This window comes from Somniosus microcephalus, chromosome 12 (genome assembly GCF_052327205.1).
Source record: "Somniosus microcephalus isolate GS21.2 chromosome 12, FLI_Smic_1.0, whole genome shotgun sequence".
NCBI lineage: Eukaryota > Metazoa > Chordata > Chondrichthyes > Squaliformes > Somniosidae > Somniosus > Somniosus microcephalus.
In genome coordinates this window covers 146,106,993-146,133,507 of record NC_140998.1, presented here as the reverse complement: position 1 = coordinate 146,133,507, position 26,515 = coordinate 146,106,993, and the positions used below count along the sequence as shown (strand labels likewise).

The following is a 26,515-nucleotide window of genomic DNA, read 5'->3' as shown; positions in this document are numbered from 1 at the left end:
TATTTCCAGCAAGATCCGGCCCATTATTTAGTGAGAATACAAAAAAATCCTAGAGCGTTGTAAAAGCATTATGCAGTACGTAACAGGTCATTGTATTCTCCAAGGTGAATGGGAAAGATGCTGTATGGTTCAGTAACTCAATGGAGTATCTCTGTATTAGTGAGCTGCTGAGCCATAGGCCTGGAAGTGCCCCATGTTTAATCCCCAGTTTGCAAAAAGTTTGCTGACCTCATGCAGCGCCAGTTGAGGGATGCAACTATTAGACTCAGCGCTCTAGATTATTGATAGCAGGGCAAAGGGGCTGGGGTGGAAAATAATCCAAGATTTCTACTCTCTATGACCACCTAGCAGCCCTTGCTGGAACAGAATGCAATGGGTCAAGAAAGGATCAGGATTGGCTGAAAAGATAAACCATATTTCAAAAACTTTATTAGTCAACTTGGATATAATCATTACAGCTAAGAAAATTAACATTTACATGGCAACTTTATTTAGTAACAAAATAGAAAAATAGGACCCTGAAATACAACATTAGTTTTTAAAATGGTCTTTCATTCACTATTCATATTGAGCCTGGTACTGCATGAATGCACCACAATACAGAGTTTCGAAATCTGGTTCAATGGCTTCTCTCATTGTCTGTCGCAGATCACTCAGTGTAGAGATGGAGGGTGCACTTCCTGCATTCAGAATCTTCTCAAAGAAATTGCTCCATAACTCCATGTACTGCAATTCCATTCTGGAATACAAAAAAACCTCCATTTATGTAATGCCGTTCATGGCCTCCGGACATCCCAAAGCGTTAACAGCCAATGAAACAGAAGATAGGAGCAGGAGTAGGCCATTCGGCCCCTCGAGCCTGCTCCGCCATTCAATGAGATCCTGGCTGATCATCCAAATTCAGTACCCTGTCCCTGCCTTCTCCCCATATCCCTTGATCCCTTTAGCCTTAAGAAATATATCCAACTCCTTCTTGAATATATTTAATGAATTGGCCTCAACTGCCTTCTGTGGTAGAGAATTCCACAGGTTCACCTCTCTCTGGGTGAAGAAATTCCTCCTCATCTCTGTCCTAAGCAGCTTACACCTTATCCTTAGACTGTGACCCCTGGTTCTGAACTCCCCCGCCATCGGGAACATCCTTCCTGCATTTAGTCTGTCTAGTCCTGTTAGAATTTTATAAGTTTCAATGAGAGCCCCTCTCATTCTTCTAAACTCCAGCGAGTACAAGCCCAATCGACCCAATCTCTCCTCATACGTCATTCCTGCCATCCCAGGTATCAGTCTGGTGAATCTTCGCTGCACTCCCTCCATGGCAAGAACATCCTTCCTCAGATAAGGCGACCAAAACTGAATACTCAAGGTGTGGTCTCACAAAGGCCCTGTACAACTGCAGCAAGACATCATTGTTCCTGCACTCGAACCCTCTTGCTACGAAGGCCAACATACCATTTGCCTTCTTAACCGCCTGCTGCACCTGCATGCTTACCTTCAGCGACTGGTGCACAAGGACACCCAGGTCTCGTTGCACTTCCCCTTCTCCCAATCTATTGCCATTCAGATAATAATCTGCCTTCCTGTTTTTGACACCAAAGTGGATAACCTCGCATTTATCCACATTATACTGCATCTGCCAAATCACCCAACCTGTCCAAAATCATAATGGAGTTTCTCGGCATCCTCCTCACAGCACACACGCCCACCTAACTTTGTGTCGTCTGCAAACTTGGAGATATTACATCTAGTTCCCTCGTCTAGATCATTAATATATATTGTGAATAGCTGGGGTCTAAGGCCCGATCCCTACGGTACCCCACTAGTCACTGCCTGCCACTCGGAAAAGGACCCGTTTATTCCAACTCTTTGCTTCCTGTCTGCCAACCAGTTCTCTATCCAAGTCAGTACCTTGCCCCCAATCCCATGTGCCTTAACTTTACATGCTAAGCTCTTATGCAGGACCTTATCGAAAGCCTTCTGAAAGTCCAAATACACACGTCCACTGGTTCTCCCTTATCTATTTTACCAGTTACATCCTCAAAAAATTCCAGTAGATTAGTCAAGCACGATTTACCTTTTGTAAATCCATGTTGACGTTGTCCGATCCTGTCACTGTTTTCCAAGTGCTCTGCTATTACATATTTTATAATGGACTCTAGCATTTTCCCCACTACCGATGTCAGGCTTACCGGTCTATAATTCCCCGTTTTCTCTCTACCACCTTTTTTGAATAGTGGGGTAACATTAGCTATCCTCCAATCCATGGGAACTGTTCCAGAGTCTATAGAATTTTGGAAGATGACCAGCAATGCATCTACTATTTCTAGGGCCACTTCCTTAAGTACCCTAGGATGTAGATTATCAGGCCCTAGGGATTTATTGGCCTTCAATCCCATCAATTTCCCCATCAACATTTCCCTACAAATAATGATTTCTTTCAGTTCCTCCCTCTCATTAGACCCTATGTTCCCCGACATCTCTGGGAGGTTATTTGTGTCCTCCTTTGTGAAGACAGAACCAAAATATGTATTTAATTGGTCTTCCATTTCTTTGTTCCCCATTATAAATTCCCCCGATTCTGACTGCAAGGGACCTATGCTTGACTGCACCAATCTTTTTCTCTTCACATAGCTATAGAAGCTTTTACAATCAGTTTTTATGTTCCCTGCAAGCTTACTCTCAATCTATTTTCCCCCTCTTAATTAATCCCTTTGTCCTCCTTTATTGAATCCTAAACTGCTCCCAATCCTCAGGTTTACTGCTTTTTCTGGCCAATTTATATGTCCTCTCCTTGGATCTTATGCTATCCCTAATTTCCCTTGTTAGCCACGGTTGGTTCACCTTTGTTTTATTTTTATGCCAAACAGGGATGAACAAATTCTGTAGTTCATCCATGCGATCTTTAAATGTTTGCCATTTCCTATCCACCGTCAACTCTGAGTGACATTCCCCAATCAATCCTACCCAACTCGCGCCTCATACCATTGTAGTTTCCTTTATTTAAATTCAGGACCCCAGTCTGAGTCAAATACTTCACTCTCCATCTTAATGAAGAATTCAATCAGATTACGATCGCTCCGCCCCAAGGGGCCTCGCACAAGATTGCTAATTAATCCTCATTACATAATACCCAGTCTAAGATGGCCTGATCTCTAGTTGGTTCCTCGACATATTGGTCCAGGAAACCATCCTGTACACACTCCAGGAATTCCTCCTCCACAGTATTGTTACTAATTTGGTTAGCCCAATCTATATGTAGATTAAAGTCACCCATGATAACTGCTGTGCCTTTATTGCACGCGTCTCTAATTTCCTGTTTAATGCCATCCCCAACCTCCGCATTACTGTTTGGGGGTTTGTATACAACTCCCACTAACATTTTCTGTCCCTTGGTTTTTCCTCAGCTCTACCCATACAGATTCTACATCAGAGCTAATATCCTTCCTTACAATTGCGTTAATCTCCTCTTTAACCAGCAATGCTACCCCACCTCCTTTTCCTTTTGCCCGTCTTTCCTGAATATTGAATACCCCTGGATGTTGAGTTCCCAGCCCTGGTCACCCTGGAGCCATGTTTCCGTAATCCCAATCATATATCCGTTGACATCTATTTGCGCAGCTAATTCATCCACCTTATTACGAATGCTCCTCGCATTAAGACACAAAGCCTTCAGGCTTGTTTTTTTTGTTTTGTTTTTTTTAAACACTCTTACACCTTTTAGAATTATTTACTGTGGCCATGTTAGATTTAAACCCTTGATTACTCTGACTGCCACTTTTGCTTTTCTCCTTCCTCTCTTTTGCTTCTATCCTTGTTTCCCTTTCCTCTGTCTCCCTGCACAGGTTCCCAACCCCCTGCCATTTTAGTTTAAACCCTCCCCCACAGCACTAGCAAACAATCCCCCGAGGACATCAGTCCCAGTCCTGCCCAGGTGCAAACCGTCCGTTTTGTACTGGTCCCACCTCCCCCAGAACCAGTTCCAATGTCCCAGGAATTTGAATCCCTCCCCCTTGCACCATTCCTCTAGCCACGTATTCAGCTGAAATATCCTTCTATTTCTACTCTGACTAGCACGTGGCACTGATAGCAATCCTGAGATTACTACCTTTGAAGTCCTATTTTTGAATTTACCTCCTAACTCCCTATATTCAGCTTTTAGGACCTCATCCCAGTTTTTACCTAGAAGTACTTTTGAAGTGTAGTTACTGTTTAATTATCGGAAACGTGGGAGCCAATGAGATAATCACCAGATAATCTGTTTCAGCGATGCTGGTTGAGAGATACCAGGACACCAAGGGGAACTCCCCTGCTGCTCTTTGAAAGTGTGCGGTGGGATTTTTTACATCCATCTGAGGGCAGACATGGCTTCGTTTTAACATCTCACCCGAAAGACAGCACCTCAGGCACTGCAGCACTCCCCTCAGTACTGCCAGCCTAGATTATGTGCTCAAGACTGGAGTGGGGCTTGAACCCACAATCTTCTAACTCAGGAGGCAAGAGTTCTACCCACTAAGCTAAGGCAGACACCTTGCATTAAGGCACTGCTAGGAACAAAGCATTAACTTAAACACAAATTACATATAGGCCAAAATAAATGGAGCAAATGCAAAACAGTCATACATTAAATTCAGTTAGGGCAATACCACAGAATGGTGAGATGAAGAATACAGGTTCAACTCCCTGGTGCATGGAGTTCCTGAACTCTGTTGTGCTATATGGGTGACAAAGGCAAATCTGGCACTTCTGCTTTAGCCAAGTAGTCACCAAGCTTCTTGTATGCCCAGCTCAAGAGCAGCTGTATTGGCAGACATCTGGGATCAGGTCACAGTAGTCCCATCACCTTGGACACTTGATCCAGCATGTCAGAAGTGGAATAGGGAGTCCTGGTGATGTGGGGGTGGGAAAGAGGGCATATCAAAAAAGTAATTAACCTGAACAGAAACAAAGTTCAGAGAGTCACGCTTAGCATAGGCCATTTGGTGGGCAAGGGGAATGAATAGCATATTGGTGCCAAAATTAATTTTACACGTTTGAGGAGGTGTGGAACAGCAACTAAATACTTCCAAAGGGGGAGCGAGTGAATTCTCACTTTTTAGCACCTGGTTCCAAAGATCCATTACCAGGCAGGAATGCCAGTTCATTGCACAGTGGTGGATGGGCAAATGGTATGATTCTCAACAAAAAAAGGTCAAGAAATATATGGGAATCACAAACTTAATGATTTGGGGGAAAGGGTGGGGGGGGGGGGGCGGTGGGAAGAGAAAAAGAGAAAGTGTACCCGGAGCAAAATGTCTATTCCATTTTAAACAAGAGCTGCTCAAGCAATTTACAGGTTACTACATTATCAGCGGTGCTGACTCAACTCAACACAGAAACTAGGCTCATTGATTTTACATGTCTGAAACAAAGATTTAGAAAAAGCAGTAATATTGCACAACACAAAATGAAAATAATGCCATTGAAGGTACCTGTAGGATGCAGGGCTGAGTATCCACAGTGAACCCTCCTTGCAGACATCTAGATGCCCTCCAAACAGCAGGAAATGCACCGTGTTTGCAATCCCAAGGAGATCAATCTATAACAGCCAGTGATGAAGGTTAAAGTTAGAAAACAAAACAAAAACCAAAACAAACAAAAACTACAACTTGTATTTATATAGTGCCTTTAATGTAGTAAAACATCCCAAGGCACTTCACAGGAGTATTAAGACAAAAAATTTGCCACCGAACCACATAAGGAGAAATGAGTTCAGGTGACCAAAATTTCAGTCAAAGAGGTAGGTTTTAAGCAGCGTCTTAAAAGGAGGAAAGAGGTAGTGAGGCAGAGTGGTTTAGGCAGGGAATTCCAGAGCTTCGGGCCTAGGCAACAGAAGGCATGGCCACCAATGGTTGAACGATTATAATCAGGAATGTTCAAGAGGGCAGAATTAGGGAGCGCAGATATCTCTTGGGGGGGGGGGGGTGGAGAGAAGAGGTTTGTGGGGCTGAAGGAGAGGGGCGAGGCCATGGAGGCATTTGAAAACAAGGATGAGAATTTTGAAATCAAGGTGTTGCATAACAGGGAGCCAATGTAGGTCAGCGAGCAGAGTCATAACGGAACAGAAGGAGGCCATTTGGCCCAGAGTCCGTGCCGGCTCTCTGTAGAACAATCCAGTCAGTCCCATTCCCCTGCTCTATCCCTTTTGCCCTGCAAGTTTATTTCCCCTCAAGTGCCTATCCAGTCTCCCTTCGACAACACTGTGTCTCCACTTCCATCGGCAGAGTTTTCCAGGTAACCACCACTCACTGCATAAAAATGTTTTTCCTTGCATCCCCCCTGTATCTCTTGCCCAAACCCTTAAATCTGTGTCCTAGTCCTTGTACCATCAACTAGTGTGAACAGCCTTTCCCCGTCTAGCCTATCCAAACCCATAATAATCTTGTACACCTCCATCAAATCACCCCTCAACTGCCTTTGCTCTGATGAAAACAAATCCAGCTTCTCCAACCTGTCCTTGTAGCTAAGATCCCCCATCCCTGGAACCATTCTGGTAAATCTCCTCTGCACCCTCTCAAGGGCCTTCACATCCTTCCTAAAGTGTGGTGACCAGAATGGGACGCAATACCTAACCAGCGCTTTATAAAGGTTCAGCATAACTTCTATGAAGCCCAAGATCCCATATGCTTTGTTAACTGCTCTCAATATGTCCAGTCACCTTCAGGGACCTATGCACATTAACTCCCAGGTCCCACTGTCCCGGCACTCTTTAAAACTGTGCCATTAAGTGTATATTGCCTCTCCCTGTTCCTTCTGCCAAAATGCATCACCTCACACTTCTCTATTAAATTCCATCTGCCACTTGTCTGCCCATTCTGCTAGCCTTTCTATGTCCTGTTGCAGTCGATTGGTATCATCCTCACAGTTTGCCACACCCAAGTTTGGTGCCATCGGCAAATTTAGAAATTCTACTCTGTATTTCAATATCCAGGTCATTTATATATATCTCAAAAAACACAATGGCCCCAGCACTGACCCTTGGGGAGCACCACTGTCTACCATCCTCCAGTCTGAAAAACAGCCATTTACCACAACTCGCTGTTTTGTCCTTAAGCCAATTCCTTATCCAAGCTGCCACTGACCCACCTAGCCCATGAGCTACAATTTTGTTAACCAGCCTTCTATGCAGTACTTTGTCAAAAGTCTTCCGAAAATCCATGTAGACAACATTCATTGCATTCCCTTCAGCAATCCTCAGTTACTTGATCAAAAAATTAAATTAGATTAGTCAAACACGATCTGCCTTTTACAAATCCGTGTTGGCTCTCCTTAATAAGCTTAAACCTCTCCAAGTGTCTGTTAATGTTTTCCTTGATTATTGTTTCTAAAACTTTACCCACCACTGATGTTAAAACTGACCGGCCTGTAGTTACTAGGATTGTCCTTGCACCCTTTCTTGAACAATGGCGTCACATTTGCCACTTTCCAATCCTCAGGCACCTCCCCTGCATCTAGGGAAGATTGGAAAATTATGGCAATTCCTTCCGCTATCGCCTCCCCCAATTCCCCTAGCAACCTGGGATGCAATCCATCTGGACCAGGCGACTTGTCCACTCCAAGCATACCCAGCCTTTCTAGTACATCCTGTATCAATTGTCACCCCTTCCATTGCTTCTATTTTTTCCACTTCTACCGATATTTGTGAGCATCCACCTCCCTAGTAAACACCGATACAAAGTACTCAGAGTATTCTAGCCTTGCCCTGTGCCTCTAAGCATATATCACCTTCTTTGTTCCTAATAGGCCCCACCCTGCCTCTAACTAACCGCTTACTGTTTACATGCCGGTAGAAGATTTTTGGGTTCCTTTTATGTTAACTGCCATTCTACTCGCATTCTCTCTGCCAACCTTATTTTCATCTTCCCATCCCCGCAACTTATTGTATTTGGTCTGGTTCTCCCTTGAAGAGTTTACCTGACATGAAACAAAAAAAGCGTATGATGCATCATCTTCTCCATCTCCCTCGTCATTCAAGGAGCCCTTGCTTTGGTTTCCTTACCCTTCCCTCTTGTTGGAATGTACCTAGCTTGTACTTGGAACATCTCCTCCTTAAAAGATCACCCACAGTTTAGTCAGTCTTTGGTTCCATGTTACCCTGGCTAGATGCTTTCGCATCCCATTGACATTAGCCCTATTCCAGTTTAGAAGTTCCACTCTAGATTGTTCCTTGCTCCCCTCCATTGCTAATCTAAATCTTATGATACGATAATCACTTGTACCCAAGTGTTCTCCTTCAAACACTTGGTCGACTTGGCCCCCACTTCATTCCCCAGCACCAGATTCAGCAATGCCTCCTTCCTGGTTGGGCCAAGAACATACTGATCAAGGAAATTCTCCTGAACACATTTCAGAAATTCCTCCCCCTCCTTTCCGTTTACCCTAGCATTATCCCAATCGATATTTGGGTAATTAAAGCCCAATATCACCACTCTATAGCTCTTGCCTATCTCTGCAATTTCCCTGCAGATTTGCTCCTCTATCTCCCTCTCACTATTTGGAGGCCTATAGAATACCCCCAATAGCGTGGTCAAACCCTTTTTGCTCCTCAACTCTAACCAAATGGATTCTGTCCTTGTCCCCTCAAGAACATCCTCCCTTTCCAACACTATAATGTCTTCCTTAATCAGCACTGCCACCCCACCTCCCTTTTTTCCTTCCCTATCTTTTCTGAACACCTTGTACACTTGAGCATTAAGTGTCCAATCCTCACCATTTTTAAGCCACATTTCCGTTATTGCCACAGCTAATTGTGCTTGTAGCTCAACAACCTTATTCACTACACTTGTGCGTTTATGTACATGCATTCTAAACCCATTTTTGAATTTTTCATAGTCTCTTAGTCTGCTCCTATCTAAGATGGTACTACTACCACCTCTAGTACTATCTTCTCTAGTACTATCCAACACAATCACTCTTTGATGCACCTTATTCCTCTTCTACTCCTATATGCTGGTGCCCAAACCCCTGCCAAGCTAGTTTAAACCAACAGCACTAGCAAACCTCCCCGCGAGAACAAGGCTGTAACTCATCCGGCTTGTACAGGTTCCACCTTCCTCAGAAACGGTCCCAATGCCTCAGGAATCTGAAGCCCTCCCTCCTGCACCATCTCTCCAGCCACGCATTCATCCATTCTATCCTCCTATTCCTGTACTCACTAGCACGCGGCATCGGAAGTAATCCGGAGATTACTACCTTTGAGGTCCTGCTTTTTAATCTCTCTCCTAGCTCCCTAAACTGCCTGCAGAACCTTATCCCTCTTTCTGCCTATGTCATTGGTACCGATATGGTCAACGACCTCTGGCTGTTCACCCTCCCCCCCTCAGAGTATCCTGCAGCCGCTCAGTGACATCCTTGACCCTGGCACCAAGGAGGCAACATACCACCCTGGAGTCACGTCTACAGCCACAGAAATGCCTGTCTGCTCCCCTAACTATTGAATCCCCTACCACTATTGCTCTTCTACTCTTTCTCCTCCCCCTCTGTGCATCTGAGCCACCTGTGGTGCCATAGACTTGACTCTGGCTGCACTCCCCAGAGGAACCATCGCCCTCACCAGTACTCAGAACAGAATACTGGTTGGAAAGCGCGATGCACTCCGGGGCTCCTGCACTACAAGCCTGGTCCTCCTCTTCTGTCCGGCAGTCACCCATTCCCTCAAGCTGCAGGGTGGCCACCCCTAGAAACGTTCTATCCACGCAACTCCGGCCGCCGCTCAAACTCCGAAACCCGGAGCTAGAGTTGCTGTAGCTGGCGACACTTCCCGTACATGTGGTCGTCCAGGCTACGCAAAGCTTCCAGGACTTCCCACACGGCACAGGGTGTGCACTCCACGGGACTGAGCTGCCCTGCCATGCCTACATAAGATCAGAAATAGGAGTAGGCCAATCGGCCCCTCGAGCCTGCTCCGCCATTCAATAAGATCATGGCTGATCTGATCCTAACCGCCAATCTACTATCACAGAACCATCTCCTGAATGTAACAGAATTAGACACACGAAATAGGAGCAGGATCAGGCTACACGGCCCCTGGGCCCGCTCCGCTACCCACAGGGCCATGACCGATCCGAACCTAGACTCATGTCCAAATTCCTGCCCGCTCCCCATAACCCTTAATTCCCTTTACTTCTAGGAAACTGTCTATTTCTGTTTTAAATTTATGTAATGATGTAGCTTCTACAGCTTTTTGGGGCAGCATATTCCATGGACCTACCACCCTCTGAGTGAAGTAGTTCCTCCTCATCTCAGTTTTGAAAGAGCAGCCCCTTATTCTAAGCCTATGCCCCCTAGTTCTAGTTTCACCCACCATCGGAAACATCCTCCCCGCATCCACCCGATCCAACCCCTTCACAATCTTATATGTTTCAATAAGATCGCCTCTCATTCTTCTGAACTCCAATGAGTAGAGTCCCAATCTACTCAACCTCTCCTCATATGTCCATCCCCTCATCCCCGGGATTAACCGAGTGAACCTTCTTTGTACTGACTCAAGAGCAAGTATGTCCTTTCTTAAGTATGGACACCAAAACTGTACGCAGTATTCCAGGTGCGGTCTCACCAATACCTTGTACAACTGAAGCAATACCTCCCTATTTTTATATTCTATCCCCCTAGCAATGAAAGCCAACATTCCATTGGCCTTCTTAATCACTTGCTGCACCTGCATACTAACCTTTTGAGTTTCGTGCACCAGGACCCCCAGATCCCTTTGTACTTCAGTACTTTCCAGTTTCTTGCCATTAAGATAATAACTTGCTCTACGATTTTTCCTGCCAAAGTGCATAACCTCACACTTTCCAGTATTGTATTCCATCTGCCAAATCTCTGCCCACTTACTTAGCCTGTCGATGTCCCCTTGCAGGTTTTTTATGTCCTCCTCACTCACTACTTTCCCTCCCATCTTAGTATCATCTGCAAACTTTGATATGTTACACTCGGTCCCCTCCTCCAAATCGTTAATATAGATTGTAAAGAGTTGGGGACCCAGCACTGACCCCTGCAGAACACCACTAGTTACTGATTGCCAGTCTGAGAATGAACCATTTATCCCAACTCTCTGCCTTCTGTTAGATAGCCAATCCTCTACTCATGCCAGAATATTACCCCCAATCCCGTGATTTTTTATCTTAAGCAATAATCTTTTGTGTGGCACCTTGTCAAATGCCTTTTGGAAGTCTAAATGCACTACGTCCACTGGTTCCCCTTTATCCACCCTATATGTTACTTCCTCAAAGAACTCCAGCAAATTTGCCAAACATGACTTCCCCTTCATAAAACCATGCTGACTTTGTCCTATTAAATTATGATTATCCAAATGTCCTGTTACTGTCTCCTTAATAATGGACTCCAATATTTTACCTACCACAGATGTTAGGCTAACCGGTCTATAGTTTCCAGCCTTCTGTCTACTGCCCTTTTTAAATAAGGGCGTTACATTAGCAGTTTTCCAGTCTGCCGGGACCTTTGCTGAGTCCAGGGAGTTTTGGAAAATTACCAATGCATCCACAATCCCTACCGCCACTTCCCTCAAGACCCTAGGATGCAAGCCATCAGGTCCAGGTGATTTATCCGCCTTGAGTCCCATTATTTTACCGAGTGCCACTTCCTTAGTGATTTTGATCGTGTCTAGCTCCTCCCCCCCCATAGCCCCCTGTTTGTCCAGTGTTGGGATATTCTTAGTGTCCTCTACTGTAAAGACTGATACAAAATATTCAGTGTTTTTGCCATCTCCATATTTCCCACCATTAATTTCCCGGTCTCATCCTCTAAGGGACCAACATTTACTTTAGCCACCCTTTTTCTTTTTATATAAACTATAAAAACTCTTACTATCTGTATTTTTTGCTAATTTACTTTCATAATCTATCTTCCCTTTCTTAATCAATCTTTTTGTTATTTTTTGCTGTCTTTTAAAGTTTTCCCAATCCTCCCACTAGATTTGGCTACCTTATATGCCCTTGTTTTTAGTCGAATACTATCCTTAATTTCTTTACTTAGCCACGGATGGCTGTCTTTTCTTTTACAGCCTTTTCTTCTCAGTGGAATATATTTTTTTTGGAAGTTGTAAAATAACTCCTTAAATGTACACCACTGATCATGTATCGTCTTACCCTTTAATCTATTTTCCCAATCCACTCTACTCAATTCCGCTCTCATACCTTCATAAGTCTCCTTTATTCAAGCTTAGCACGCTTGTTTGAGATCCAACCTTCTCACCCTCTAATTGAATATGGAATTCAACCATGTTATGGTCACTCATTCCAAGGGGATCCTTTACTAGGACATTTTTTATTAATCCTGTCTCGTTACACAGGACCAGATCTAAGGTTGCTTGCCCCCCTGGTCGGTTCAGTTACATACTGCTCAAGAAACCCATCCCTAATACACTCAATGAACTCATCCTCAAGGCAGCCCTGCCCAATTTGATTTGTCCAATTAATATGATAGTTAAAATCCCCCATAATTATAGATGCTCCCTTATTACAAGCCTCAACTATTTCCTGATTGATACTCCGTCCAACAGAGTTGCAACTGTTCGGAGGCCTATAGACTACGCCCACTAGTGTTTTTTCCCCCTTATTATTCCTTCCCTCCACCCAAACTATTTCATTATCCTGATCTTTTGACCCAATATCATTTCTCTGTATTACAGTGATTCCTTCCTTTATTAACATAGCCACCCCACCTCCCCTTCCTTCCTGCCTGTCCTTCCTGATCGTTAAATAACCTGGTATGTTTAATTCCCAGGCATTGTCACCCTGCAGCCATGTTTCTGTAATGGCCACAAGATCATACCCATATGTAGTTATTTGTGCCATTAACTCGTCTATTTTGTTACGAATGCTACGTGCATTCAGATAGAGAACTTTCAAATATGTTTTGTGACACTTAGTTCCTGCTTTTGCCCTTTTTATTACTTTACCTTTTACTCCATACCTTCTGCCCCTTCCTGACACGCTCTGGTTTTTAATTTCCCCACTGCTACCTAAGTCTATGACCTTCTCTGTTGTCATTTTTATTATTTGCTCTCTAGGAACCTCCCCCCCACTAGTTAGTTTAAAGCCCTCTCTACAGCCCTAGTTATATGATCCGCCAGGACTCTAGTCCCAGCACTGGCCAAGTGAAGCCCGTCCCAACGGAACAGCTCCCTCCTGCCCCAGTACTGGTGCCAGTGTCCCAGGAAGCAAAACCCATTTCTCCCACACCAGTCTTTGAGCCACGCATTTAACTCTCTAATTTTATTTGTCCTAGCCAAATTCGCTCGTGGCTCAGGTAATAATCCAGAGATTATTACCCTTGCGGTTCTGTTTTTTAATTTGACCCCTAGCTGCTCATACTCCTTTAACAGAACCAGCTTCCTAGTCCTATCTACGTCGTTTGTACCAACATGGACCACGACAACTGGATCCACCCCCTCCCACTGTAAGTTTCTTTCCAGCCCAGAGGAGATGTCCTTAACCCTGGCACCGGGTAGGCAACACAGCCTTCGGGACTCTCGCTCTCAGCTGCAGAGAACTCTATCTATCCCCCTAATAATACTATCCCCTACCACTACAACATTTCTATTTACTCCCCCCTCTTGAATGGCCCCCCGTTCCACGGTGCTGTGGCCAGGTTGCTCATCCTCCCTGCAGTCCCTGCTCCTGTCCCCACAGGGAGTAAGAACCTCGAACCTGTTGGTCAAGAGCAAGGGCTGCGGCTCTTCCAGCTCTACCTCCTGGATCCCCGTACCTGCCTCACTCGTAGTCACACCGTCCTGTCCCTGACCATGGGCTACATCTGAATTACTTAACTTCATAGGTGTGACCACCTCCTGAGTCCAGGTACTTCTCCCCCTCCCTGATGTGTCGCAGTGTCTGAAGCTCAGACTCCAGCTCATCAACACGGAGCTGGAGTTCCTGTAGCAGCAGACACTTGTCACAGACGTAATCACCGTGAGCCTCAATGGGGTTCACTGGCTCCCACATCTCGCAACAGTAACACATCACCTGCTCCATTCTATGTAATTAATTAAATTTTTTATTGTTAGTTATTGACACCCTCTGCCCGATTTTAGATGCTAGTATCCCCTTTAATTAATTGGATTTAAATTAAATCAATCTCTCTAGTTACACCAGTTAAACTAACCCAGCAGAAATAAACTGAGCAGTGTTTTTTGTTAAATCAGCTCCTTCCCTTGTGTCAACGTCACTTTCAAAAACTGCCTCTGTTGAGTTGCTGCTGCTCGGGACTGTTAGCTATAAACAGTGGCTTGGCTTCTCACACAAGCTGCACGCCTTCTACTTTCATCTTCCTCACAAGGGGCATTTAGGATTTCAATCTGCTAGGTCAGGTTTTTAGTAACTATACTTTCCCAGGTTAATGTAAATGTTCAGCTTTAATTCATTCAAACCGGTTTGTTGCAGAAACACTCGTTCTTGGGTTGTTGGCAGCACTCTGGTAGCTTACCCAAGAGGCCTGTTCTTCACTTGTGAACCTGGACAGCTAGTATCAGCTAGTTATTCAACCATAGAGGGTATCATAGCCAAGCCTCATTCGATTCAAAACCATCTACGTGCACTTTCCACCAGGGGTCATGGAATACAAAAAGGAATGGGAGCCATGTCTGCTTTTACTGCACTCCCCAACCCAGTGTTGACCAATAGAAATTGCTGACTGGTCACAGGTCTGGCTACGGCAATACTGTTTTAGCCACATGTACCAAGGTTAGTAGAAAATGCCTCGCATACACTCACAATCCAGGTAAATATACTTCATGCGTATATTTACTCATCAACATTTAGTAACCAAGAAAGTAAAGCAGCCACAATGATCAAAAAACTCTTACACGGATTTGTCTTATTTACCAACAAACGCACAGATAGGTTAAAGTTCACATGCATACGCTGTGCAACTAGGAGCATTGAGATCACATGCCCAATGGCAGTGTCTATTGCTCATGTTTTATTTACTGAACAGAAATGCAATTGGCCACATCCGGATTAAATTCATATTGGACACAGAACTCACTGTTCACCATGAACCCAGACCAAGGATTCAACAGCAAGCCACTTCATTCAAGTTCTAATTAAAAGCTGACTAATTATAAAAGTTAGTTTAAAAATCAATGGTTAGTAAACATGTTTAAGGGTCAACATGAGCTCCATGTATATTGACCACAATAAAGGCTGCAAGGCTTAGACTCATTCCCAAGATGATCACTCAGACAATTTATCTTCAAAGTTCATCCTAATAACAATTGCTCAGAGAAGAAACAGCTCATTTCCCAGAGTGCTGTACAGCCAGATCGAACACCGAGATGCAATAAGCCACTTGCGAGGACCTTTATTATGCTTCAAGGGTCCAGCAAGATGACATTTTGAAATTGAAACTCCACTCCTGTAAATACATGACCCAACTACTTGTGCATCAGAACACATTAGGCTCACACTTTGCGACGTGCGCAGGCCAGTGTAATGTACATTAGGAATTGTTCATATCCAAAAGAAAGTGTTTTTAAAAAATTCACTGGATGTGGGCGTTGCTGGCAAGACAAGCATTTATTGCCTATCCCTAATTGCCAGAGAAGATGGTGGTGAACCGCTGCAGTCCGTGTGGTGAAGGTACTCCCACAATGCTATTAGGTAGGGAGTTCCAGGATTTTGACCCAACATTTATATAGCAGCTTTCATGACCTCAAGACGTCAAGGCGTTTTATAGCCAATGAAGTACTTTTCTTTTTGAAGTGTAGTTACTGTTGTAATGTAGGAAACACGGCAGCCAATATGCACACAAGATTCCACAAACAGAAATGCGATAATGATAAGTCGGTTTCTTTCTAAGTGATAACCATTCCAAACCATTGCCACCCCATCGATTTGTGGGTAAATACTCCACATGGGGTGACATTTAACAGTGCAGACCAAAAAGGCCCTGGTTTAATCCATCTGTGCTCCATTAGTTGATTGCAATCGTGGGCAGCATGCGTGCCCCTAGGTAAGAAGGAAGGGGGAATGCAGGAAAAAAGAGAAAAGCAGCCAGTGATTCCCCCCTCTGCTGGAAGTTGGACTTCAAGACAGGGACAGCACCAGTCCTTGCTACAACACTCCCAAGGCTGAGTAACTAGTTGCTCATTGTAGCTGTTCTTTGTGGGCTTGTCTAGAGAAAGGAAGGGGCTGCTAGTGAAGTGTAGCTGTATGCCATCATATACCATGATCAGAAAAAAGGGGGGGGTGGGGTGGGGGAAGACGACATATGAAAATGTTTGGAGAAAAGAATAAGAGCAAAGGGCCAACTGCACATCTGGATAATAAACCTGCACTGTAACAACCATATTGAGCATGATGACAAGTGCTATTGCTATGTGCAGGTCAGCTCCACTCAGACGGTGCCAATTAATTTTCAGTAGCACAGCGTGAATAGTTTTGCACAGTATAGAGCTAGGTTAGTTCCCGTGGCTGCTTACCTGGTAGGCACTAGTGCACTCCAACAGAAGCTTCTTATTGAGTAGTGAATGCACTGTAGGAAAACCTGTAAACTTGGCAACGTCAGACTGTAGCCTCAGGTCCAAGCTGTGAGTGAAGTCCATGAGCTTAACTAAACCGCTGGGGCACACGGAGGCATTATTATAAAGCCTAGGGAGGAAGTCAGATTAGTCAGGTTAAACAGACCAGTCTCCAAAAAAAAGTGTAAAACTCAAGTGTATCCAATAACCCGGTCTACTCATTAAAAAGGTGGTGGCTGGAAATGTGGGCTATTATATTCAAGCTTGCTGCATTTTAAACAACCATCCTGGTGTACAACAAACCCTCAACACTCACTGGCAATCAGGAATTCAGCAAAAGACACTACTGCTGCGCAAATTCCTGTTTTTTTTTTGGAGTTCAACCCAGCAGTGTCAAACATGAGCTCCGATCTGCCCACCTAAAATTAAAAGCACAAAGCGGGTCTCAACTATGGCTAGCTTTGTTGGAAGCTGAAGGGCACTGTAGCCGAAATCAGCTTTGTGCGCTTAATGCAAAACAGCAGCAGGGTTGGATAAACTGGCTAGTAAAGTTGGGAACTTGCCAAGGATGGTCCAGGGTTTATTACCCTTTTTATACTGGAATTTGCAACAGTCAATTCTGATTGGCACTGAAATTCGCATAGCTCTTGAGTTGACCCTGCACCATAATCTTCTACAATTGAATGTTGCCAAGGCCCAGAGACAGCGCAGTATTGTCAGAAGATTGTGGGTTCAAGTCCAACTCCAGCGACTTGAGCGCAAAAATCTAAGTTGACACTTCAGTGCAGTACTGAGGGAGCGCTTTGGGATGTCATGAAGTCTTGAAAGGCGCTACATAAATGCAAGATTTTCTTTTTACTGGGGTTCTGCCCTTCTATCTGCAGAGTCTCTTAAACCATTCTTCCATTGTAGAGGTAGGTAGAGCTGATAAAGAGCAGGCAGCAAGTGGCCGTCTTTATTGCTTGGCTCTGGATCATTTGTAGCCTCAATCTGTGGCCGACTTACTGACCATCTTTCAAGATTGGGCAGGTGTAGGTCTTGTACAGCCAGAGGGAAGAATCCCTGAAAATTGAACTCCTGGTTTCAGAATCCTTGATCCAGCAAGGCTCCAACCCGTCATAAAACTAGCCCAAGCAAGAAGAAAGGCATCATTACTCTGCCACAAGCCTTTGTATAAAAGAACATTAAACTAACCAGTCACCCAGGAAGAGTGTTTCAGGCGCTATGCCCCCATGAACAATCTCGGCAGTGTGCATCAGTTCCACTAGGGCCAGTAAGTCAAGTGTCAGAAACACAACCAGTACATCTGGCACAGATTCCCAAGTCTGAGACAGACCCTACAAAAGAAAACAAAAAGGTTACCAGTTATTAGGAGTGCACAGAGAGTTTGGCCCAATTGCTGTAGATTGAACTTCATTTTCAAGGACATTTGCTAGTGAGTCAATAAAAATTCCATAAAATAATTTGTACAAAAGGAATCAGGAAATGTCAGCAACTTCACTGTTTAATATTGTTGGCATTTTGAAAGTAACCCTCCAAAATACTGACCAGTAATAAATAATGTCATGAAAGTCACACACTGATGTGGAACTATACTATATATATTAATTATATTACATAGTACACAGTAAAATACAATCAGGAAACTATGCAAGTATCCATTCTTACCTCTTCTTTCTCCCCTTCCCACTCAAGTATGGCAGGTTGAGCTGGGGTATGGTTCTACAGCTCTGGCTGCCCTCTGGTTCCTTGCCTAAATAGCCATTCTTCAGGCATGAGCTGAACAGCAAGTTTCAGCAAGATAATTAAAGTGCCAAAATAAGCATCATAGTCAAGCTGAATAGTGTTCTGATCCGATGCACAGGACTTTCCAGGAGTCACTAGATAGTGCCCAGGTAGTGGAAATCCAAACCGATTTTATGCCCCTACCCCTGCTTAAACTACAACTGTAGAAACCTCACTACCACTCTGGCTGAGAAGCACAGATCAGGGATCAAACTTGGGATCTTCCTTGTCCATCTGACTCAGTACCACACCAGGAAGTTCATTTACCCATTAAATCATTGACAAAAGTTACCAGATTAATGTTTTTCAGTAATTTCGCATAGGAACAGTCCATTGGCTGCCTCGAGTTGTACGTGAACCATGCAGCTATCACCCTTCACTAATGCTCCCTGCAAGAAAGTACCTAGCCCTTGATGGTAGATGGGGGTGGGGAAATAACCATCTGAGGAACAACCAGCATGAGATGCAGCAAGTTATTCACCACTGCATCATCAATTTAAAAGAATACGATAGCAAAATACTGCGGATGCTGGAAATCCAAAACAACAGAAAACACTGGAAAAACTCAGCAGGCCAGGCAGCATCTGTGGAGAGAGAAACAGAGTTAACGTTTCAGGTCGAAGATGTTTCGGGTTATGACGAAAGGTCTTCGACCTGAAATGTTAACTCTTTCTCTCCACGGATGCTGCCTGGCCTGCTGAGTGTTTCCAGCATTTTCTGTTATATCAATTTAAAAAGATCCTGTTGTCACCTCAAATTTGCAGATCTTACCTGTAGAGTTTCATAGTTCTTGTCCTGATCCACTGTCATATATCCATTCTCGAACAGGTAGCAGCTGTGATTCTGACTGAAATGGTCATTAAACTGGGAGCCGAGCCGCATCTTGAGCTGCTGATTGATGTAGAAGTCCCATGGTACAGTGTGTGAATACACCTGTTTGAAGGGAAATGCTCAAAGGTCAGTGTTTATGCAGGTTTAATATCACATGCACTTCAAGTGGAGCAGCCTTCAAAAATGCTAATAGCAGCATTCATTCAAAACTCTGCTGCCCGTATCCCAACTTGCACCACGTCCCACTCACCTACATTGGTTTCTGGACAGGCAACACATTGATTTAAAATTCTCATCCTGCTGTTCAAATCCCACCATGGCCTTGCCCTTCCCATCTCTAACCTCCTCCAGCCAGACAACTCAGATCTCTGCACTCCTCCAATTCTGGCCTCTTGCACATCCCCAATTTCCATCACTCCACCATTGGTAGCTGTATCTTCAGCTGCCTAGGCCACAAGCTCGAGTTTCTTCACCAAACCTTTCCTGCTTTAAGATACTCCTCAAAACCTACCTAATCATGTCCCAATAAGTTCTTCTGTGGCTCAGTGCCAAATCTTGTCCGATAACACTCCTGTGAAGTGCTTTGGAACGTTTTACTGCATTAAAGGCACTATATAAATTCAAGTTGTTGTGATTAAGGGGAATGCCTTTTCGGACTGAGTCAGGATGCTCAACAAGCTAGACTTCTCCAATACTCTCCTCCCTCTTCATTCTAAACACTGTGGCTGATCCTGTCCTGCACAAAAATCCCACTCTCCTGGTCTGACCAAGTGCCAGCAATTTCATAAAGATCTTAGTCTCCATGGTGTGGCCCCACCTTGCCTCAGCAACCCAGTTGTACACCCCATCTCTCCTCCAACAGACTACTTTACAATCCCCAGTCAGTAGATGTTCCTCAGTCACAAATCTAATGATCTTTGGAACTTCTTCCCTAAATTCTTCTGCCTGGTATCCTCCCTTCCAATCTTCAAACACCTTCTAAAAAACCCTCATTTGTAACTCTGCCCTTCTCCCCATTTTTGTTTCAGTACTCTCTGCCTCGTTTATCACCTGATGCCTCTGAAGTGACCAGAGGTTTTGCTTTATGTGAAAACACTACAGAAATTCAAGTTGCTGGAGGGTGGCTTTGCTACTGAGATTGGCTCCAATTGAATATCCTAGAAGGACAAGAGAATCCATAACCATACTTCAAGCACCAAGAGGAGTCATATGTACATGGGAAGAAAAGACTGAAGTGGGGCTCGAGACCTTGAAACTCCCCACTTTGACAACCGGGAGTTTATTCCTCCTTGTGCAGAGGGCATTGAAGAGAGGAATAAAGTAATACCTACACATTACACCAGTCATTCAGATAATGAATTTTAACTCCATCTCCTACGCTAGGATACTATTCCAAAGCCAGTCATTCTGGTATGTTATCAGAGTGCACATTCTTCAGTTGTGTACAACAGATGCCAGCAGGCCATTGAACTGTAGGGGGCATTACAGCCTGGAAGGATCCTGTTCTCAGTCAATATCCAATTTTCAGCACGGGAGTCAGAAATATTTCAGATTTCTAATATTTGCTAGAAGTTCCTTTTGGTTTTTTTTAGCAATTGGGGGAGGGGCATCACAGGACAGGCATCAGAATCCTGGCTGATTTATCACCTTAGCCAGTGATACACAGGTCAGTTTTATCATCCCCCACATCCCAAGACAGGTTAGCTAATTCAACACAGTAGCAGGATTTTTTCTTTTAAATATGAATTTTAGGTTTTCTAGGCAAAATCCTCAATCAATTTATTGACATGTGTTGACTTGTTCAAGGGCTTACTCCCAAGCTGCTTACATACACTTCCATCAAACCCATTACAGGAAAACTGACCACTGTAACCCTCTCCTACACATTGCATTCGTCCAATATGATGAGTCTCCTTACATAGCCAATAAAGAATGACTACAGTACCAGCTTGTTTTTCCATTTATATTAAAACTAGCTGGGGGGAGCCCGGCTTTGCCAGGGCTGTTTTGGGCCGGGCGGTTTAAATCGAGTCCCAGGCTTTGGGGCCTCTGTGTCCCTCTGTGAATCTGCTGCCGGGCAACATTTTAAATCGAGTCCCAGGCTTTCAGGCCGTCTGTCTGTCCCTCTGTGAACCTGCTGCCGGGCAACATTTCTACCTTTTAATACCTTGAAAGATGAAAGTGAAAGTACTTATAAAACGTTTTTGGTAAATCTTATGTTATTTTTTTTTAAAAGAGATACTAACTTTTTCAAAGCTGGATGATCAAAGTAGTTTGAGCTGGAAGCTGAAGTAATGGCAGTGAAACAATGGCTGCCAGATCCCTGAGACGAAAACGATTAGTCCCGCCCACACACACACACCGATTGGCCAACCATCAGGGGACCGTACTGTAGGATTGGTCAATCGTGACGGCACAGGATTGGTCGAACCTTGACGTCAGTCAATCAATGCTAAGTAGCAGACAATGAGTTTAATTTTGAAGGTTTTTTTGCATAAGGCGCGAACAATTTTCGTCCGACCGAAAAGTAAATACGCTTACGACCGTCCCGGAAGCGTAAGCTTTCTTCGGAGGTAACGCGCGCGTAGGTACGCTCTATAACTTTCGAGCGCATAGCCGGACAGACACACACATGAGGACAGACAGACAGATAGACTCGTTTATATATAGATAGACTAGCTGGAGTGCCCGGCGGTGCCGAGAGTTTTTTGAGGGCATGTTGTTGTTGGAAGAGAGAGAGCGCGAGACTGGGGGGTGGGGGGGGGAGAGAGAGCGAGACTGGGGGGTGGGGGGGGGGGGGGAAGAGAGAGACGGGGGGGGGAAAAGAGAGACGGGGGGGGGGGAAAAGAGAGACGGGGGGGGGAAGAGAGAGACGGGGGGGGGGAAGAGAGAGACGGGGGGGGGGGGGAAGAGAGAGACGTGGGGGGGAAGAGAGAGACGGGGGGGGGAAGAGAGAGACGGGGGGGGGGGAAAGAGAGAGACGGGGGGGAAGAGAGAGACGGGGGGGAAGAGAGAGACGGGGGGGAAGAGAGAGACGGGGGGGAAGAGAGAGACGGGGGGGAAGAGAGAGACGGGGGGGAAGAGAGAGACGGGGGGGGAAGAGAGAGACGGGGGGGAAGAGAGAGACGGGGGGGAAAGAGAGAGACGGGGGGGGAAGAGAGAGACGGGGGGGGAAGAGAGAGACGGGGGGGAAGAGAGAGACGGGGGGGAAGAGAGAGACGGGGGGGAAGAGAGAGACGGGGGGGAAGAGAGAGACGGGGGGGGAAGAGAGAGACGGGGGGGAAGAGAGAGACGGGGGGGGAAGAGAGAGACGGGGGGGAAGAGAGAGACGGGGGGGGGAAGAGAGAGACGGGGGGGGGAAGAGAGAGACGGGGGGGGGGAAGAGAGAGACGGGGGGGGAAGAGAGAGACGGGGGGGGGAAGAGAGAGACGGGGGGGGGAAGAGAGAGACGGGGGGGGGAAGAGAGAGACGGGGGGGGGAAGAGAGAGACGGGGGGGGGAAGAGAGAGACGGGGGGGGGAAGAGAGAGACGGGGGGGGAAGAGAGAGACGGGGGGGGAAGAGAGAGACGGGGGGGGGGAAGAGAGAGACGGGGGGGGGAAGAGAGAGACGGGGGGGGGGGAAGAGAGAGACGGGGGGGGGGGGAAAGAGAGAGACGGGGGGGGGGGGGGAAGAGAGAGACGGGGGGGGGGGGAAGAGAGAGACGGGGGGGGGGGAAGAGAGAGACGGGGGGGGGGGGAAGAGAGAGACGGGGGGGGGGAAGAGAGAGACGGGGGGGGGGGGGGGAAGAGAGAGACGGGGGGGGGGAAGAGAGAGACGGGGGGGGGGGGGGAAGAGAGAGACGGGGGGGGGGAAGAGAGAGACGGGGGGGGGGGAAGAGAGAGACGGGGGGGGGGGAAGAGAGAGACGGGGGGGGGGGAAGAGAGAGACGGGGGGGGGGGGAAGAGAGAGACGGGGGGGGGGGAAGAGAGAGACGGGGGGGGGGGAAGAGAGAGACGGGGGGGGGGGGGAGAGAGAGACGGGGGGGGGGGGGGGAAGAGAGAGACGGGGGGGGGGGGGGGGGGAAGAGAGAGACGGGGGGGGGGGAAGAGAGAGACGGGGGGGGGGGAAGAGAGAGACGGGGGGGGGGAAGAGAGAGACGGGGGGGGGGAAGAGAGAGACGGGGGGGGGGAAGGAGAGACGGGGGGGGGGAAGAGAGAGACGGGGGGGGGGAAGAGAGAGACGGGGGGGGGGGGGAAAGAGAGAGACGGGGGGGGGGGGGGGAAGAGAGAGACGGGGGGGGGGAAGAGAGAGACGGGGGGGGGGGAAGAGAGAGACGGGGGGGGGGAAGAGAGAGACGGGGGGGGGGGAAGAGAGAGACGGGGGGGGGGAAGAGAGAGACGGGGGGGGGGAAGAGAGAGACGGGGGGGGGGGGAAAGAGAGAGACGGGGGGGGGGAAGAGAGAGACGGGGGGGGGGAAGAGAGAGACGGGGGGGGGGGGAAGAGAGAGACGGGGGGGGGGAAGAGAGAGACGGGGGGGGGGAAGAGAGAGACGGGGGGGGGGGGGGAAGAGAGAGACGGGGGGGGGGAAGAGAGAGACGGGGGGGGGGGAAGAGAGAGACGGGGGGGGGGGGAAGAGAGAGACGGGGGGGGGGGAAGAGAGAGACGGGGGGGGGGGGGAAGAGAGAGACGGGGGGGGGGGGGAGAGAGAGACGGGGGGGGGGGGGAAGAGAGAGACGGGGGGGGGGGAAGAGAGAGACGGGGGGGGGGAAGAGAGAGACGGGGGGGGGGGAAGAGAGAGACGGGGGGGGGGGGGAAGAGAGAGACGGGGGGGGGGGGGAAGAGAGAGACGGGGGGGGGGGGGGAAGAGAGAGACGGGGGGGGGGGGAAGAGAGAGACGGGGGGGGGGGGGGGGGAAGAGAGAGACGGGGGGGGGGGAAGAGAGAGACGGGGGGGGGGGGAAGAGAGAGACGGGGGGGGGGGGGGGAAGAGAGAGACGGGGGGGGGGGGAAGAGAGAGACGGGGGGGGGGAAGAGAGACGGGGGGGGGGGAAGAGAGACGGGGGGGGGGGAAGAGAGACGGGGGGGGGGGAAGAGAGACGGGGGGGGGGGGGGAAGAGAGACGGGGGGGGGAAAGAGAGACGGGGGGGGGGAAAGAGAGACGGGGGGGGGGAAAGAGAGACGGGGGGGGGGGAAAGAGAGACGGGGGGGGGGAAAGAGAGACGGGGGTGGGGGGAGAGGGAGACGGGGGGTGGGGGAGAGGGAGACGGGGGTGGGGGGGGGAGAGGGAGACGGGGGGGGGGGGAGAGGGAGACGGGGGGGGGAGGGGGGGAGAGGGAGACGGGGGGGGGGGGGGGAGAGGGAGACGGGGGGGGGGGGGGAGAGGGAGGCGGGGGGGGGGGGGGGAGAGGGAGACGGGGGGGGGGGGGGGGAGAGGGAGACGGGGGGGGGGGGAGAGAGGGAGACGGGGGGGGGGGGGGGGAGAGGGAGACGGGGGGGGGGGGGGGGAGAGGGAGACGGGGGGGGGGGGGGGAGAGGGAGACGGGGGGGGGGGGAGAGAGAGAGGCGGGGGGGAGAGAGAGAGACGGGGGGGGAGAGAGAGAGACGGGGGGGGAGAGAGAGAGACGGGGGGGGGAGAGAGAGACGGGGGGGGGAAAGAGAGACGGGGGGGGGGGAAAGAGAGACGGGGGGGGGGGAAAGAGAGACGGGGGGGGGGGAAAGAGAGACGGGGGTGGGGGAGAGGGAGACGGGGGTGGGGGAGAGGGAGACGGGGGTGGGGGGGGGAGAGGGAGACGGGGGGGGGGGGGAGAGGGAGACGGGGGGGGGGGGGGGGAGAGGGAGACGGGGGGGGGGGGGGGAGAGGGAGGCGGGGGGAGAGGGAGACGGGGGGGGGGGGGGGGAGAGGGAGACGGGGGGGGGGGAGAGAGAGGGAGACGGGGGGGGGGGGGGGGAGAGGGAGACGGGGGGGGGGGGGGGGGAGAGGGAGAGGGGGGGGGGGGGGGGGAGAGGGAGACGGGGGGGGGGGGAGAGAGAGAGGCGGGGGGGAGAGAGAGAGACGGGGGGGAGAGAGAGAGACGGGGGGGGAGAGAGAGAGACGGGGGGGGAGAGAGAGAGACGGGGGGGGAGAGAGAGAGACGGGGGGGGGAGAGAGAGAGACGGGGGGGGAGAGAGAGACGGGGGGGGAGAGAGAGAGACGGGGGGGGAGAGAGAGAGACGGGGGGGGAGAGAGAGAGACGGGGGGGAGAGAGAGAGACGGGGGGGGAGAGAGAGAGACGGGGGGGAGAGAGAGAGACGGGGGGGAGAGAGAGAGACGGGGGGGGAGAGAGAGAGACGGGGGGGGAGAGAGAGAGACGGGGGGGAGAGAGAGAGACGGGGGGGAGAGAGAGAGACGGGGGGGAGAGAGAGAGACGGGGGGGAGAGAGAGAGACGGGGGGGAGAGAGAGAGACGGGGGGGGGGAGAGAGAGAGACGGGGGGGAGAGAGAGAGACGGGGGGGGAGAGAGAGAGACGGGGGGGGGAGAGAGAGAGACGGGGGGGGAGAGAGAGACGGGGGGGGAGAGAGAGAGACGGGGGGGAGAGAGAGAGACGGGGGGGGAGAGAGAGACGGGGGGGGGAGAGAGAGACGGGGGGGGAGAGAGAGACGGGGGGGGAGAGAGAGAGACGGGGGGGGAGAGAGAGAGACGGGGGGGAGAGAGAGAGACGGGGGGGAGAGAGAGAGACGGGGGGGGAGAGAGAGAGACGGGGGGGAAGAGAGAGAGAGACGGGGGGGAAGAGAGAGAGACGGGGGGGAAGAGAGAGAGACGGGGGGGGAAGAGAGAGAGACGGGGGGGAAGAGAGAGAGAGACGGGGGGGGGGGGAAGAGAGAGAGACGGGGGGGGGAAGAGAGAGAGAGACGGGGGGGAGGGGGAGAGAGAGAGAGACGGGGGGGGGAGAGAGAGAGAGACGGGGGGGGAGAGAGAGAGAGAGACGGGGGGGGAGAGAGAGAGAGAGACGGGGGGGGAGAGAGAGAGAGACGGGGGGGAGAGAGAGAGAGAGACGGGGGGGGAGAGAGAGAGAGAGAGACGGGGGGAGAGAGAGAGAGAGACGGGGTGGGAGAGAGAGAGAGAGAGACGGGGGGGAGAGAGAGAGAGACGGGGGGGGGAGAGAGAGAGAGAGACGGGGGGGGAGAGAGAGAGAGAGAGACGGGGGGGGAGAGAGAGAGAGAGACGGGGGGGGAGAGAGAGAGAGAGACGGGGGGGGAGAGAGAGAGAGAGACGGGGGGGGAGAGAGAGAGAGAGAGAGACGGGGGGAGAGAGAGAGAGACGGGGGGGGGAGAGAGAGAGAGAGAGACGGGGGGGGAGAGAGAGAGAGAGACGGGGGGGGAGAGAGAGAGAGAGAGACGGGGGGGGGAGAGAGAGAGAGAGAGACGGGG

The 26,515-nt window shown here is 49.2% G+C and overlaps 1 protein-coding gene across 1 annotated transcript in view; it reads right to left on the bottom strand.

The window, feature by feature from the left end:
* Window positions 1-409: 409 nt before the first annotated feature.
* bub1ba (BUB1 mitotic checkpoint serine/threonine kinase Ba) overlaps window positions 410-26,515 on the bottom strand; it is an 86,103-nt gene continuing 59,997 nt past the window's right edge. Inside the window, exons 12-16 of the mRNA XM_086002326.1 lie at window positions 19,070-19,231; window positions 17,708-17,850; window positions 16,475-16,643; window positions 5,466-5,572; window positions 410-739 (exon numbers count right to left, since the gene is read on the bottom strand). Of these exons, the coding sequence (XP_085858452.1) occupies window positions 559-739; window positions 5,466-5,572; window positions 16,475-16,643; window positions 17,708-17,850; window positions 19,070-19,231 (762 nt within the window). The 3' untranslated portion in view covers window positions 410-558. The remainder of the gene's footprint in view (window positions 740-5,465; window positions 5,573-16,474; window positions 16,644-17,707; window positions 17,851-19,069; window positions 19,232-26,515) is intronic.